Here is a 17184-nt window from a genome sequence, read left to right as displayed (position 1 = left end):
TGCGGTCCATGTCAGATCTTTATCTGCCCTTCAGGTTTTCCCAGCACCACCATCAGCTGCTCTAAGTTGCTGAGTTGCATTAGCGTCACTGCTGAAAAGGCAGCCCACATGATTCCTGGGCCATACCTTGAAAATAAGAACAGATTTGCTTATTTTCTCTTCTGTCTGCAACTAATGAGTTCCTAAGTGAGAAAAAAGTGCTGGTTTCTGGTCATGACCTGCTTAATGACATCACCTCTTGATTAATGACATCACTTCCTGATTAAATGCATCACTTCCGGACCTCACACGGTGCCATGAATGCTGTTTGGCTGGCTGTATGAAACGGGGTGGGCACCATTGGTAAGCCTACAAGTCAACAAACAAAATGTGCAGTTTTACCTTTGAAAAATAGTTTTAAAATACTATATCAACAGTAGAAACAAACACTACTGACTTCTTAAGAATTCCAAACAAAATTAAAATGGTCACTGTTCTCTATGAAACCTGCAATGTGGCATTAGGTGGTCTGATGCGATGAGGTGTTGTGTGTATTTGACAAGACAGGAGCAGATTGCCTTAGCACGGAGGGAAACTTAGGCTCAAGCCCACCTGGGAGCAATTGGTCCACTTGGCTTAAAGCCAGCCCTGGATGGAGGTACTGTTCAGAAACACCTTAGGCAGCTCAGAGATCAGTCATCCCTTCCTTCCTTCCCCTCCTCCTCACCACTCCTACAGGTGCCCAAGGCAAACCTGTCCAAGGGTTTTGAGGCCAGGTCTTCCTATGACATCATGAGTCACTTCATAAGGAAAATGGGGAGCAAGAAAGGAGACCAGCATCACTGGCAGCTGGGTGAATTGAAGACATCGGCTCACTGGGGGCCTCAAGAACAGGTATGAGCAGCAGTGGTGGGGAGCTGGAAGAACAGAAGGAAGAGGACATGTGGAGGGGGGAATTACATTGCTTTTTATGCTTTCTCGTGTAGCTGCCCACCATGGCAGAGCGAGAGAAGAGGCTCCTCTTCCTGGAACAGCGGAATCAAACTCTGGTGAGCATCCCTGAGGCATCAGGAGATCAGTTTGGAGGCAAAACAGACCCTGAGCACTGGAGCTGAAACAAATACGTACGAGCGTTTGACATTTGCCAGAATGCGGAATGCAAAATTTCAAAGCAGCTTTGGAATTGGAGCACCTCAGACGTGCTGGTGCCCCAGGATCACTTTGATTTGGGCAGGCAGCAAACATGAAACCATCTACGTCTTCAGCAGTCAGACTGGCAAATGCTACATGCCACTGCGCGTTGGCGGTCACAGGGCCCAATCCTATCCAATTTTGCAGCACTTGTGCAGCCACAGTACAGCCCCAAGGTAAGGGAACAAATGTTCCCATACCTTGAGGAAGCCTCTGTGACTGCCTCCCCACCACAGGATACAGCGCACACCCTGTTGGTATGGCTGCACTGGCACTGAAAAATTGGATAGGATTGGGCCCACAAGCTGCTAGATACCACCACCATTGATTCAGTTAAGTTCCCCTCCACCTCATACGCAATCTTAACAGAATATTAACCTCTTATTTCCTACAGATGGAGAAGATCAGGTCCTTGCAGAAGGCCAATGCAAATTTACGTCAGCTGGTGAGCACATCTTCACATCTCAGCTCCTGGTTCGGAATATGTGGGGTGCGAGCCCTTTGGCAGGTGCACCGCTGTGAACCTTCTGTTCTTTATGTACTATAGTCCATCAGATACATGATGTCCTTGGTTGGCAGGTGCATATATATGCAGGGAGGCAGAGGAGATGCAAAATGAAACCAGAGGAGTAAAAAGCCCATGAAATGCCAGAGTTATAATCTGTGGGCCTTAATGCATAATAGTAGCAATTCAAGATCCAGAACCCTACCTTCTCTCCTCTGCACTGGGCCCAGCCAGGCCCACCCTCCAAAAAAGGAGAGCCAGCATAAGGGCCTCCTTTCACCCTGTCTAATCTAGTCCACTTTCTCTCCGTTCTTGCAGAACACCAGACTGAGAGAGGAGAATGAAGGTGAGAGACCAAATTGATGTGGTGGGCATTACACATTTCTCAAAGGTAGATAGGCCAACCTGCCGGCGACCATGTTTTGGGAACCAACCTTGTGCGAGAAGGTGTCCAAAGGGCAGCAACAAAGGCGTTAAGCCAATTGGACCCATTACCAGACAATTGGACCCAGAGCCAATTGTCACTAGGCTTTGTATCACCTGGGACAAGAGGCCAGCGCATCTCCCCCTTGATGGACTGCCTCCCATGTGGTGGGCAGGACAATGCCCTGGGCAATGCGTGTGGTGATGCACCAACCCCTGCTGGTTTTTTGGCTATAACGTTTGATAGAATAGAAATATTCCAGTGTGGTTTTTTGTTGCATTCTGCATGAAATTATGCTTCAAAGGATATATAACATGATGGTAACATTTGAAAATGCCAAGATTTTAAAAAAATTTGGCCAGTAGTAGTATCGCCCCCCCATGTGTGTCACCTGGTGTGGCCCACACCCCCTGCACCTCCCTAGCAACGCCACTAACCCATTGCTCCCAAAAAGGCCCAGTGCCTAAGGGTTAGTATAATCTAGTCTTGTCAAGTACACATAAGCACACATTGTAACAGACAGCTCACACCACATGGCAACAATTTAAATTTTTTTCTGAATTCTTAATAAGTCTGTAGTGCTTCTCGGCCTTTTGGCTAAGATCTAAGCATAGTGTAGTTTGTTTATGTGTTTAGAGATAGTGAATGAATAGTATAGTGAATGAATAGATGAATAATATTCATTTTTTTGCTTAGCACTATAATCCTTTTGTCTGGTCTTCTCTTTCTCTTCCTCAAGTCTTCAAGTCAACAGAAGAAATCCTTCTGAGGTATGTAGATTTCTCATGAATCTTTTGGCCAAATGTCCCCAGGACAGCTGAACGGCGCATATTTATTTATATTTATACAGGTATTTATATACCGCCTTTCTTTGGTCATCAGATTTCTCCTCAGACTTTAATCCAAGGCGGTTTACATAGGCAGGCTGTTCTAAACCCCCGTAGGGATTTTTACAATTGAATAGTTCTCGTCTTTCATAGAACTCCTCCTTCCAGCTGGATTCCTTCCAGGTCTGCCCTCTCTCTGGCCCTTCTCCTCCCACGCTCCACTTGACGGCAACTCCTCTCTGCCACTGAGGGTCAGCTCATCAGTATACCAGCGTGTCGTCAGTTCTGGGGTACTTCCGGTTGTTTCGAACTGGCATCCTCAGATCTTCAGGCATACAAGGCGGCAGCTCTACCAACTGAGCCAGACCTCCTGCATATGAAGAATGCAACACAAAATTCATGGTCCTATCAAAACATATGAAAAATAATTAAGCACATCCTCTATGGATTTTAATTTATCTTCTTTAACATACTGCTGACACCCGCCTATAAGTCGACCCCACAGATAAGTCGAGGGCTGGTTTTGAGCCAAAAATAATGGAATTTACTATGACCCTTGGATAAGTCGGAGGTTAAACTTAGGGGGGTGTCTGACTATAGTTTTGTCTGATTTTACCCGAGGCCAGATCCTGAAAAATAACCTACTATTAATTGTTACCTAAGAACTGTAGTCTCTAATTTATTAAAAACATAGTAAAAGATCATGTCGTGAGAATGGATGATGGCCGGATCCCAAAGGATCTCCTCTATGGAGAACTCGTGCAAGGAAAGCGACCTACAGGTAGACCACAGCTGCGATACAAGGACATCTGCAAGAGGGATCTGAAGGCCTTAGGAGCGGACCTTAACAAGTGGGAAACACTGGCCTCTGAGCGGCCCGCTTGGAGGCAGGCTGTGCAGCATGGCCTTTCCCAGTTTGAAGAGACACTTTGCCAACAGTCTGAGGCTAAGAGGCAAAGAAGGAAGGCCCATAGCCAGGGAGACAGAGCAGGGACAGACTGCACTTGCTCCCAGTGTGGAAGGGATTGTCACTCCCGAATCGGCCTTTTCAGCCATACTAGACGCTGTGCCAGAACCACCTTTCAGAGCGCGATACCAGAGTCTTTCGAGACTGAAGGTTGCCAATACCTATAGTAAAAGATCATAAGATACATTTTTATTCTTTTTAAATTCTGGTCTTCACCACCTTTTTGTAAACACTATCAGAGCAAATGCACTGTAAACAACATACCAGTAAAACAATGGTTCCCAACCTGGGGTACGTGTACTCCCAGGGCCATTTGACAGGACCTTTAGGGACACTTGAAAAAGAATTGAATAATGGCCAAAAAAGGCAGGTAGTGCTCCAGAATGCCTTGTAGGGCCAGCAAGGCAGGAAGGGAGGCAGCTAGTTGGCTGTGAAAGCCCCACCAATAGCTAGTTTTTGGTCATCAATTCATGGGTGAACTGAGACAGGGTGGCCTTTGACCTCAGACTGTGACTTCAGGTAAAGGCTACCATAATCACAGAAGCATTAGAAATCAAGGCTGTTTATGCTTAGTAAAAGAAGAAGAAAAAGCCTTGCCTTTGCAAAAAGGGACCTCCGTGTCTTTATGCTAGTAGAATGCAGTAGAGATAACGGTACCAGGCCGCACTAACAAGAGATGTGCCTGAGATTATGTGTTATGCTGGATTTGCCAAGAGGTGCCTTATCATTTATTATGAGTTATGCTGCTCTCTACCTGTCTTCAGAAACGTTGTAATTTTCCATGCTTTGTGGGCAAAACCCCACCTTTGATGCAACCTGTAACCAATCAAGTGCTTGGTTCTTGCTCTGTGGCAAAATGTAACCAGTCAAATAGACAGTGCTGTAGACAAAGAAACCCAAAAGGTATAAAAGTTGCACACCCCAAGGGTAGGGCGCGCCCATTTGCTTTGAACATGAGTCCCGTGGGTGCCCATCGCACACGACTGAATAAACAAGCCTGCAAACTTCACTCCTGGTTCCGAGCGTTATTGAGTTGCATCCTTCGACCTTGCAACATAAACCAGTGACTGAAAACCAGCACAGTAAAAAAGCTGAAACATAATATAGAAAGTGATCAATCACCCAGAATTTCTCAGCACACTTCTGGTGAAAAACAGTGCAAAGGCAGAGTCTTCACTTCTTCAAACAGATGAAAAGAGAAAACACTGTGATGAATACATGAAGTCTGGGTTTTCATAGAGAGGAGATGAGGGCTTGTATTATTACAAACATTTTATGAAGGGTACAATTTATGGAAATGGGCTGCCAAGGGATAGGCAAGTGAAAAAGGTTGGGAACTACTGCAGGAGATCCATGAATCAAATCCACTTTTAAGGTGTCTGGTGTGTTAAGCCAGAAGCTCTACATACAACACATAACACATAACTGAAAGTGTGCAGTTCACTGCAGAGAGATGAGCTGCATATAGTTGCAAACCTTTATACTCAGAAGTAGACCCACTGCTTTCCATGGGAGTTATTCTTAAATAATGGTGCACTGAACTGTAGCCTGGGACTTTATTTCAAATGGAAACGAGGACCCCATCCTGGTGTTGAAAAAAAAGACCTCTGCCAAATACATTTGCAAAAAGGAACCAGGTTGCAGCAGCATTTGCAAAAGAGAAGGGAGGAGAATAAAAGGTTTAACTTTGGCCGGAATTTCTCAGGAAAGTTCTACAGAAACAAATGATCTCTGCATTGCTTCTAATGAATCTGCTTTAGCAAGAAAGAAACTTTTCAGAGTTGAAAGGCTCTGCCCTCTGATTGACCCGGAGATAAGGTGAAGTGATAATTGGAGCTTGATTACCTGGCAAAGTATCTACAGTAGTTATATACCACTTTCTGTTAAAATATATTCAAAGCAATTTATGAAAAACATTTGCCATAAAAGAGGTAGTGCACATGCAGCCTCAAAGAATTTGAACTGGAGCTGAGCCCAAATGCTACCCTTTCAGGGAGCAAAAATGTAGGGGAAGAGAAGTCCCTCACCTTGGAGAACTGGAACGCTGAAGAAGGTGAGCTTGCACCATGGGCAAGTTTACATGGAACAGGTGTTCCTTCAGGTGTCAAGCCAGGAAATGTTTTTCATAGTAGTGACCAGCTCTTGAAACCCTGTTAGGAAATAGAACTGGAGCCAACCCACAGCCCTTTAAGACCCTGTGAGATGCTGTCCCAACAACTGAGCCTCAGTGGCTGGGCAGTCTTCAAGGAGCCCTCACAAACAATGCATTACAGAAGTCTATCCTGGAGGTTACTAGAGCCTGTGTAACCAGTGGCCAGACTATCTACATTGCATCCAAATGCAACTTCTTTAGGGCAGCTGAATTCACCGCCCTTTCCCTTGAATTCCAGGGACAATGACAAGATCCGAAAGAGAGTTCACCAGCTGAAGGAGCTCCAGGAATCTTTGGTGAGCAATCCCTCATGCTTCTGGCTGCCAGTCTTTGCACTGCTCCCTGCTTCTGGGGGGAGGGGTTGGGCAGATAACAGGACCTGGGGGGAACAGGGTGGGGTAAACACACAGAATGGTGTCAAAGCTGGGATGGAATAGGCCACAATAGGCCTTAATAAACCAAATGTATGCAGAAAAAACAATGGGATGTGTTGAAGATACAAGAACACAGTATTTTAGACCTGACTGGTCCTGTGGCATCAAACAAAACCAGACTTGCACTCGAAGTAGGAATGACAGATTATGCAATTCAGGACGAAACTGAGGGAGGGGGCAGCAGAATACATAGAAAGCTGGTGCATGAATAACATTGGCAGACCCAGCCCATCACTTTAAGAAATCCTTTCTGGAAACCTTTGGGCAAACCAGCCGGTAGATGAAGGCTTCTGCTCACAAGCTCAGCTTAGTTCTTGCCACCACTGGCCCTCCTTGTCATAACCAAGAACTGTCTTTTTCTTTCTTGCCAGCAAGATGATATTTACGTCCTGGAAGAGCAGCTATGTAAGTCTGCAATGGTTTCGTTCTTTCGGCACGTTTTCAAGGGACCTGCTGCCCCCTCCCCACTCTGGTGACCCTGTTTGCACTTCAGTGGTGTGGTGTATTTTTTTTTGGGGGGGGGGTTCTGAAGAAATACTTGAAGGCAATGTGGAGTTTGCCTGTTTGAACACTTCCCCAAGACTTTGGGGTGGGCAGATTAAAGCAATGAAGGGAGCAAATTAATCTGATGGGGTCAAAGCACACCTGGGCCATGACCGCTGTGTTGAGAACGGACTTGGACTTGTTCTTGTGCGGCTCCCATTCAATTCCTGGAGGAGAGGGCTATCAATGGCTACTAGCCGCAGCTACTCTGTGCTGCTGTGCGTGGACTAGATGGGCCCTTTGGCCTGATCCAGGACTAATGTGGTTCATGAGGTTCTCAGAGGATATATGCCATGAGATGAAAAAGGTTGAAAATCACTGCTGTATCTAAGAGAATTTCAGATGCAACTTTTTAATCTTTTTTTTTTTTCCATGAGACCTGATTTGGGGCCCTAATGCAACCCGACAGTGTCTTTGCAAATATTTCCCAAACCTTTAAGGAGAGGAAGGGAAATTGTGCACGGTTCGGTGATCTTCCTTATGTGTACTGGGTTAGCAGATGCTGAGTACAGAGATAAAGACACACACAGAGAGAGAGAGAGCAGAAATCAAAAGTTACAATGCTGGGTTGCAATCCCTTGAGCAAATTACACCAGCTCGGCTCCAGAAATGAACACTGCTTGGAACAGCAAGAACTCTACATAGATAGCTCTGGGATTCCCAGGATCTTGGTTCAATCTGTCACCAACCCACCATAGGCTGCAATGAAGTAGAATAATAATATGCTTGCTTGCTTGGGAGAAAGCCCCTCCAAAAGGCTTCCTTCTGAGTAAAATGAGTTTGTTTACACATGCTTTTCACTTTATTATCTCACTTTCAATGGAGTCGGTTTGCAGATTTTTTGCAAAATATGTAATTGTGCCCCAACATTTATGGAGGTTAATGAATGCAACAGAATAATACAGCCTCCTTTCAGGCCAATAGCCACAAATCTAGAGGCGAGCTAAACCTAAGGCACACAGGGAAGGGGAAGAGTGAGTGGGGAAATCTGTGAAGAACTGCTGGGATGTAAACACAGGAAGCCTAATAGATGTTTTAGCATGATTTACTTATACAAAGTAGTAGTAATTTAACATTTAAGTGTTTCACTTTAACAATAAGGGCCTCCTTCGGGCAGAATAGCGATGTAACTTCCACCAAGGAACACGGGTCTCCCCCCCACCCCATTTGATCCTCCCATCAACCCTGCAAGGTAGGTTAGGCTGAGAGAAGTGACTGACCCAACCACCCAGTGAGAGCTTCACGGCTGAGGGGAGGTTAGAACCTGGGTTCCCCTGCTCCTTGACTAACACACTAACCACTGCATCACTCTGCCCTAGAAGTGTTTGAAAATGGTGTTATTTATTTACTCAGAAGTAAATTCATTGTGTTCAGTAAAACTTAGGCTGTAATCCTATTTTACTCACCGGAAACAAACACCTCTACTCTGCCTCTTGGTAGTGGGGAAAGCTGTTTCATTCCCTCTTCCTCAGACTTTTGAACTTGATACCCATTTCTCTTCTGGACCTTCTTTTCCAGGCGCCTGTACTTGCCGTGAAGACAAAAGGTAAGCCAGCCACACTTTTCCCTATCCTCCACTCACCTCTTGTCATTTCAATTTTGGCCATTATGACATCCCTTCCCCTCTGCAGAATAGTCATGATCTTTTTTGACTATTTATCAAAGGCTAAAAAATCCCTTTCCAATTACCATGAACCTAAACTGGTGTATGGTAATTGGAAAGTTGTTTTTTTTTTTTAACCCTTGATAAATCATCAATAAATCCACGAACTACAATGCTGCTATTATGCTAGTTGCCAATCTCCTTTGATATCCAGCACAAACTTCTCTGCAGTTTAGCTCTGCTCAGGGCACAATCCTAAGCTGCTCCGGTATAGCCAGGCTGCATGGCCTGCACTGTATCCAGTGCAGGTTAGGAGCAGGCTGGAGGTCACCTATGGGGCTTCTCGAATCTGTGCCAACTATTTAGCGGGTGTAAATCCAAGCAGCCTGTATAAGGGCTGGGAGTGGGGGTTAGGATTTGGCCTATGCCACCGCAGACAATCCCAACACCCTTCTGATCTGCCTCCTGTTCTGCCCTCTCCTGCCCCAAAAACACCCCCTTCCCACCCCATGAGGAAGCTGCTTGAACCACTCACTGTGCCATATCACCAAAACTAGGGATGAGAGGGCAAATAATTCCATAAATGTTGGAAAAAGTTTTTCTGAGCCTCAGTTTTGCAGGCTTGTGTATAATAATTGGGGGTTCTCATGCCCTGAATTAGCATGGGGGGGCCCCTCAGAGGAGCCTCTCCCACCACCTGACATTCACCCTTTTCCTTCCTTTGCAGAGAAGACACCGTAGAGCCTTTCAGCCTGTGAGGAGGGCAAAGTTGGTTTGCAAGAACAACCCAGGCCTTGGCAGGATGCCACCCTCGGTGATCACCAGTCCTTAGGCCACCAGTTCTGGAATAAACTCTGTTCTTGTCTTCTGGACACTGTTTGTGGTGAGGCCTTTATTCTCGGCTTGCTTGGGGGGGGGGGGGTTGGAAGCGACTGTTTCTCATGGCAGATCCAAAAGGCAGAGCAAGACTCCTTCGGAAGGTGCGGGCAGCTGCCGAGTGGATGGTGAGGCTTCCTCTCCCATCTCTTCCGATCCAGTTTGAAAGTAAAGGAGTTGGATTAACTGTTTGAAAGTGGCTTGAAGAAACTAGTTTAGTGGCTGGCCCGCTCTTGTTTCAGTGCGTGTAGCAGCCCTGAGAATTGATGTAGAAGAGGAGAATCCCTGCATTAGCCCATCACTCTCCTCTCCTCCACACTTCCTGGTCCATTGTGTCCCTCCCCTTCCTTTTTCCAGTGTATATGGAATGGGCGGAGCCTAGGCTGGCACATCACCAAGTAAGAGGGGTAGTATTTGAGTACTGCAAGGTCTGGGGCAGATTGGAAACTGGCTTCACTTTTGCCATGTGGAGATGAACATTCCTTCCTCTCAGCTGGACCTTTGTTCCTTCTGGTCACTCTCATTTGAGCTGTGAGGTTTCAAAGCTCCACTTTGCAAGGCCCCAAGAACTGCACCCATTTGGACGGTCAAAGCACTCCACTGAGTCCGCTTGGGAGCTGGGTTGCTGGGAATGGTGGCAGGGCCTCTGAGAAGAATTTTATCAGAGGGTACAAAGTCTCTTTGGGGTCCCTTTTGGTGTGCAAAGTTTCTTTGGGATCTTTTCCCTTCTTCATTGGATCATAATTTCATATGATCACTGGATCATAATTTCTATGAATTACAATATATAAAGCTATGTAGGCTTATAGAAAATGTAAATGCTAGGCTTCGCATGATATATGGAAACATTTTCGGAGATATCAGGAAATTTCTGGCTCACCTCTTCTGGTTCCCAGGCAACCTTTTTGACCCTGGACCCAGGTATGATATAGCCTCTACCCCTCCTCTCATGGGCACTGGTGAGATTGGAAAATGTAAGATACCAGGAAATGCTCAGGCCCCTTCCCTTGGCTCCTGGGCCCCCTTTTTGACACCGGGCCTGGGTGCAATCAGAGGGATCACCAGTGTTTGCGTCACACGATGTGAGAGCTTATTGTGTCACATAACACATATTGTCTCACATAACACCAGAACCAGGGGACATCCACTAAAATTGAGTGTTGGGAGAGTTAGAACAGACAAAAGAAAATATTTCTTTACTCAGCGTGTGTTTGGTGTGTGGAACTCCTTGCCACAGGATGTGGTGATGGTGTCTAGCCTGGACGCCTTTAAAAGGGGATTGGACAAGTTTCTGGAGGAAAAATCCATTACGGGGTACAAGCCATGATGTGTATGCACAACCTCCTGATTTTAGAAATGGGTTGTGTCAGAATGCCAGATGCAAGGGAGGGCACCAGGATGAGGTCTCTTGTTATCTGGTGTGCTCCCTGGGTATTTGGTGGGCCGCTGTGAGATACAGGAAGCTGGACTAGATGGGCCTATGGCCTGATCCAGTGGGGCTGTTCTTATGTTCTTAACTACAATTCCCAGGAAGCCTTGCAGGTCTTCTTGTTATCTGGTGTGCTCCCTGGGCATTTGGTGGGCCGCTGTGAGATACAGGAAGCCGGACTAGATGGGCCTATGGCCTGATCCAGTGGGGCTGTTCTTAAGTTCTTATGTGTCACCTCCTGTAGCAGACCAAACAGAATAAATTACAATATCATATGCACAACCTAAATGCAGTGGCATTAGGGTTGGTGTAACACCCATTTATTTAGTTAATATATCATAGTATAGGTCATCCAGCAAATCACTAAACAACAAAAAACCAGGGGCCAACTTGATGTCACACAACTGAATAAGAGTTCTAGTATTAGCTCTGACGCATGGAAATGAAAGCTGACTCATACTAACACCTTACTGGTTCCTGGTTGTGTCACAATAGCATCTCATTGGCTCTCAGAACAATCAGTCTCATTGGTCAGTTCTGAGTTAAGAAAATCCACTTTTTGTTACTTAAGGCAGTTGTGTTTTCATTTCTGGTTAATCGGCCATAACTTTTGATAGAAAACTAATATTCCAGTTCACCCCAAGTGCGTCACCTGGTGTGGTCTGCACCATCACCCCCTCCTAGCAATACCACTGGGTACAATTTACATCCATACCTCCCTCTCATGGGCCCTGTCCTCTGCTCCTAGGATTGCAAAAAGATTTACAGCCTAATCCTCTGCATGTCAGTGAGCCCTAATGGGACTTATGAGTTGAATAAGTTACCCTAATGAGTTGAATGGGACTTACTCCCATGTAACTGTAAAGGATTGCAATCTTAACTGGGGTTGCAAAGGCTGCTTGGGCTGTAACAGCTCTACTCCTGAAGCAAGCGAATCTGCATTTTGCAAAGAACTTGGCGCTTGTTTCTTAAGCTCTGCTCCTGGCCCGGATGAGCTTGCAAAATCAGAGCTGCCGATCTGACCACCAAGAGCCCCAGGGCCTTGCTGGTGTGTGTCTGGCTGCAACCTGAGCAGCTAGGCAGCCCACAGATGAAACTCCTGCAAGCCCACCTTGCAAGGGTAAACCCAATGGAACTGGTTGTGGCTTTGTCACTTATGGGAACTACCTGAACACAAGTCAAGCCCTGCAGGGTTACAGCAAAGGCCCGTCAGGTCAAGCATTCTGCCTCCTTCCCTGAAGGCCAGCCCTTTTGGCCTGGCCCCAGCTAGCATTCCAAGCCAGGGGGTCCAGGTGGCCACCAGGGCTATTGATAGCCTGATCCTGATTTTCTCTCCTGTGCATTTTCCACCAGATGGAGGCCAAGTTCCAGCCACCAGCAGCCAAGAAATTGTAGCCATTTGAGCAATGTAACTTTTAGTGCATCTCCTGCAGGAAGGGACCAGGCCGTATAATACCCCCCTCCCCCCCCCAAAGAAAACCAGGTCTGTAACTGCTTCACTCATGTTACAACCACTGTGAAAACTGCACCCTGTCCCTCCTCCCCAGCAGCTGAATGGAGCAGGGAAAAAGGCACAAAGCGGAGCAGAGTCTGCACTGTGTGTGCACCAAGTGACATTGTCTTAGCCTTAGGAGAGGGAGAGAGATTGGGGGCATTGAGGGGGGGGTCTCTTCTTAATTCAGAAGAACATCCCTGGAGGAAGCCTCCCTGATCATGTAAACAAGCCAAGCATGTGCCCAGTCTGAGAGTAGGACTAAGTTTTACAAAACATCCAAAGTGCACAGAGCCAAGAAGACACAACGCACTCCCTAAAATCACACATTGCCAATGTGCTTGTTTCAGCACATTGTCTCTAGATGTTGTGCTTTCTAGGCAGTGGTTTTTGTTGTTCTTTTAGAGCCCAAACACCCCTTCCTGTTTTCACTTGTATGTTCTCTCCAAGTCTGATTCTTAATCCTTGAGTGTTGGGTGGTTTTCCGGTGACCTCGTGAAGGAGCCCAGGCTGTGTGTCTGATGACTTTGTTTACCCACCGGGCATACAAAGGAGGGGGGCAGGGGAGTCCAAGTCGGGCCATTCTATTGGTCCCTGATCGGATCTAGTCCTTTTTCACCCATTGGAGTGTGTGTGGGAGGAGACCCTTCTGGAGGTCCACCAGAGACACAAATGTCCAGCTTGTGTTGCTTTGACAAGGTCAGGGGGCCAAAATGGAGGCTGCCGCTGGGTCTGATCAAAGCCCTCCCCCCAAGTTCAGCTTCCTGCCCCCAGCTCTAGCCAGCCAGATAGTTCCAGCAGCCACAGCCAGTTCTCCTCTTCCGTATGCAAGTCGTCACTTTAAACTGCAGTCGCATTGCGTCATCCGCCCCATGTCCATCTGCATTTCCTGGCCCACGACTGGCACTCCTGTGGGGTTTAAACTCTGCTTCTCTTTGGGCCTGGCAGCCCTGCAGCAGCCACTGGCCACGTGCCACCTGCTTGTTCACATATTGGCATTGGCAGTGGGTCACCCCAGGGCAGTGTCCCAACTGGCCCCCAACTGAATACTGCCTCAGTCATTTTGCCGGTATCCAGACATGTGGCAGCCACAGAGTGCTAGCAGCTGTGGGTGGGGGGGGGGGACAATCTGGGCAAGCCCTGCCCTGGGCTCCCCATACCGCATCCCACCCAGCCCTTGAGGGTGCCTTCACCTGACCTCCACCAACTGGGGAACATGCAGAGTTGGGCCGGATGAACACTGAGCCTAAATGGTCTTTTACAGTCCTTTGTGAAGGACCTGTGTGTGTGTGTGTGTGTGTGTGTGTGTGTGTGTGTGTGTGTGTGTGATACACGCACGCCCCTGGGTGAGTTGGGGTGGAGGCCAGGCAGGAATCCTTCCCAGCCCTCCAGATCCCAGGGATTCAACTTGGGACCCCCTAAATAAATCCTGCTCCACAACAGCCCCAACCCATGTGATTATTGTGTCTTGCCCACAGAACTGCACAGGAAGTACTGAGTCAGACCCTCCGTCGGTCTAGCTCAGTACAGTCTGTGCTGGGTGACAGTGGCTCTCCAGGGGTTCAGAAGGGAGGGGGGGTCTTTCCATCCCTCCTCAAAGATATCAGGTTCTGAATCCTCCTCTATTCTAAGCATGTGCTCCACTGTTCAGCTGGCCAATTTATTTAAAAAGCAGAGAAACAGCCACCATTTGATGCAAGAATAAAACAATCTTTAATTTCACTGAGCAAACTGTCAGTTTCACGTTTTCCTTTGATAAATACAAACAAACATACACTTTTCCCAACAATACCCTCCTGAGAGGTCAGTTAAGTAAAAAAAATAGATATAAATACTTTTTTTAAAGGTATGAAAAATAGTGGTTTTTTTAAAGTTTTTTTGTTTTGTTTTAATAAACATTGCCTATGTGTACAAAACATGATGTCAAGAAAACATGATAATACTTTTTTGCTCTCGAAAGGAAAACAGTGGTTTCGGAGCCACCTGAGATTCTCTCATGATTTCTGAGGCAGACACACACACACCAAAAAAAGGTGCTCTTGCAAAAAAACTGGTTCTGTTTGGGGGAGCCTTGCAACTGACTCCAAGTCCGACTGAGATTTGCACCGTTCTTCCAAGCGGTTCGATGCGAACGAGAGAAAAGAAGTGCCTTTTATTTTCAAACGGGAACAGAAAAATCAAAAGAAGGATGGATTCTTTCAGTGGTTCTCATCTGTGCGCCTGGCTTCGTCCTACCTGGGTCGTCCGTCTGTCCCCTCGGGTCTTTAGCTCTTCTTGATCAGCCCCGTGCGAGTTCGGAGGCTTCCTTGCCACCTCTTCATCTCAACCTTGCGCCCTGCTGAGTTGCGGCCACTCCGGCGGTAGATAGATGCCTTCTTTTGGTTGAGCGGGCAGTACTTCAGCGTGTGGGCCTTGTCGGCGGTGGCCCCACAGAGCGGGCAGGTGTAATTGCGCAGGATGGGGCAGACAACCAACCCATCGTTGCTCTTTAGCGGGTGGAAGAGTAGACCTTTTTGGACTCTCCGTTGTGCTTGCAGAAGTTGCAGGTCACTTCGATGGTCAGCTGAGGGGTCTGCGAGGTCCTGCCGCTTTTGCCGACCTCTTCAGCCGAGGCACCGCTGCTGCCGGATCGCTCCCGCTGACCCACTGCACCGCGGCCTCGGAGGGGTCCTCTGGAGACAGTGGTGGCACATCACGATTCCTGTTGTCCCAGTGGCCCCTCTTCCGATCCTCAACTATCTCCGCCACGACCTTGGAGAGGTTGAGATAATCCTTCCACCTGTCAAAGTAGAGGTTGCTGGGCACAGCTGGGGCAGAAGGCAGCATTGCCAGGGAGAGCTGGAGATCATGGTGGCCAGCCAGTCTGCCATCAAGTGAGTGAGGCACAGACCTCCTGGGTTGGCCACAAAAAATGCAGTTTAGACAATGTTAATCTCGGAGAGGTGGAGTCTCTGATTTAAAGGGCCAGGAGTTCAAAACCTTTTCTCTTGAATGGACAAACCTCCTCCATGGCCCCCTCCATGTCCTTTATTTAACCTGCTTGTGTCTAGACATCAAGTGTTTTCTGCAAATAACTCATGACGGGGGTGGGGGTCAAGCACAAGGTGTCTCCCCTTTCCTTGGTCACAAAACCAGTTTGCTTGGTGTCTGGTCCTCGGAAGTGTAACCAGAAATGGTTTTTGGCTTGCCTTACCTGAGACACTACTTGGTTTCTTATCTTGATAAGATTAGATTGGATGAGCCCAATGGCCACCTGTTACCCTGCACAGGCCTGATCTTGTCTGATCTAGGAAGCAAAGCAGGGTCAGCCTGGTTAGTACTTGGATGGGAGACCGCTTGGGAATACCGGGTGCTGTAGGCTTAGACCATGATCTCGGAAGCTAAGCAGGGTCAGGCCTGGTTAGTACTTGGATGGAGACCGCCTGGGAATACCGGGTGCTGTAGGCTTATACCATGATCTCGAGCTAAACAGGGTCAGGCCTGGTTAGTACTTGGATGGAGACCGCTTGGAATACCGGGTGCTGTAGGCTTATTCATGATCTTGGAAGCTAAGCAGGGTCAGGCCTGGTTAGTACTTGGATGGGACACCGCCTGGGAATACCGGGGCTGTAGGCTTATTCCATGATCTTGGAAGCTAAGCAGGGTCAGGCCTGGTTAGTACTTGGATGGGAGACCGCCTGGGAATACTGGGTGCTGTAGGCTTATACCATGATCTCGGAAGCTAAGCAGGGTCAGGCCTGGTTAGTACTTGGATGGGAGACCGCTTGGGAATACCAGGTGCTGTAGGCTTATATACCATAGTCTTTTGAGACTGAAGGTTGCCAACCAACCAATGGCCACCTGGGATGTAAAGGCTGGAGCAGGTCATGGCCCATGTTGGAAAATGTGGTTACAACTCTTGGCTCTTGAGGCAGAGGACTGTTAGCAGTCCAGAACTGGTTGTGGCTGTTTCGTCAATGGCCAGTAGCGTTAGCTGGAGAAGGGTCATGGGGGTCCCAAGACCCTGGGCAGCACTCAGGGTGTGGCAATGCTGCCCCACCGCAGCTGCCAAAGTCCTGCCCCCTCGCTGGCCCCCACCCCCTCTGAATGCAACCTGGGCTCTGCCCAGTCACATCTAAAGGGTGACCTGAGGCCTGGGGAGCCCATGCGTGGAAAACTAGGAAAACAGAAGTGACGTTTTAAAACCTTAGAAGGCCTTCCAAGGAAGCCCTCCAGGCCTTAAACATCACTTCTGGTTTTCCTGAAAAACATGTGTGTCCTCCCTGAGTCTCAGTGCAGCTCTGGTAATGTTTGGAGGGGTTATGGGGATGGCCCTGGAAGGTGTGCACCAGGGCGGCACAAGCGACCCCCTCCCCTTTGAAGCCATTCCAGACGGGGGGAGCAAAATGGAGGTCTCGCAGCCTGCAGTGAGGCTCCCTGCAAAACTTAGCGCTTGCACCCCCTCTTGCTACGCCACTGGGCAGCACAGGGCACCTTGTACCCCCAGAGGAAATCAAGCATGAAAGTGCCATTGATCTGCAATGAAGGACTCAGTTTTGACATACTCCAAAATGCAGTGAGCCTTCTCTGTGCCTGATGCCATCCTAACTGACGGGAACTGCCCCTACCAAATTCCCAAGCCAAGGATGCACCGATTCCCCGTTATGGCTAATACAAAACTTGGAGACATGGAATGGTATATAACAGGATGGTATTATTCCTACAAACCATGATTTTAGTGTGTGACCCCTCCCCAGTGTGCATCACCCCCCCCTGTGCATGA

General features: G+C 47.8%; 1 protein-coding gene across 1 annotated transcript; it reads right to left on the bottom strand.

Moving 5' to 3' along the window:
* Positions 1-14686: 14686 nt before the first annotated feature.
* NANOS2 (nanos C2HC-type zinc finger 2) lies at positions 14687-15248 on the bottom strand. The gene is given in 3 exon segments (XM_066638126.1): positions 14687-14922; positions 14925-15051; positions 15054-15248. Coding segments are annotated over 3 exon segments (558 nt in total).
* Positions 15249-17184: the final 1936 nt, after the last annotated feature.

This window comes from Tiliqua scincoides, chromosome 10 (assembly GCF_035046505.1).
Source record: "Tiliqua scincoides isolate rTilSci1 chromosome 10, rTilSci1.hap2, whole genome shotgun sequence".
Classification (NCBI taxonomy): domain Eukaryota; kingdom Metazoa; phylum Chordata; class Lepidosauria; order Squamata; family Scincidae; genus Tiliqua; species Tiliqua scincoides.
The sequence above is the reverse complement of the archived record's forward strand: the minus strand, read 5'-3'. Positions and strand labels throughout refer to the sequence as shown.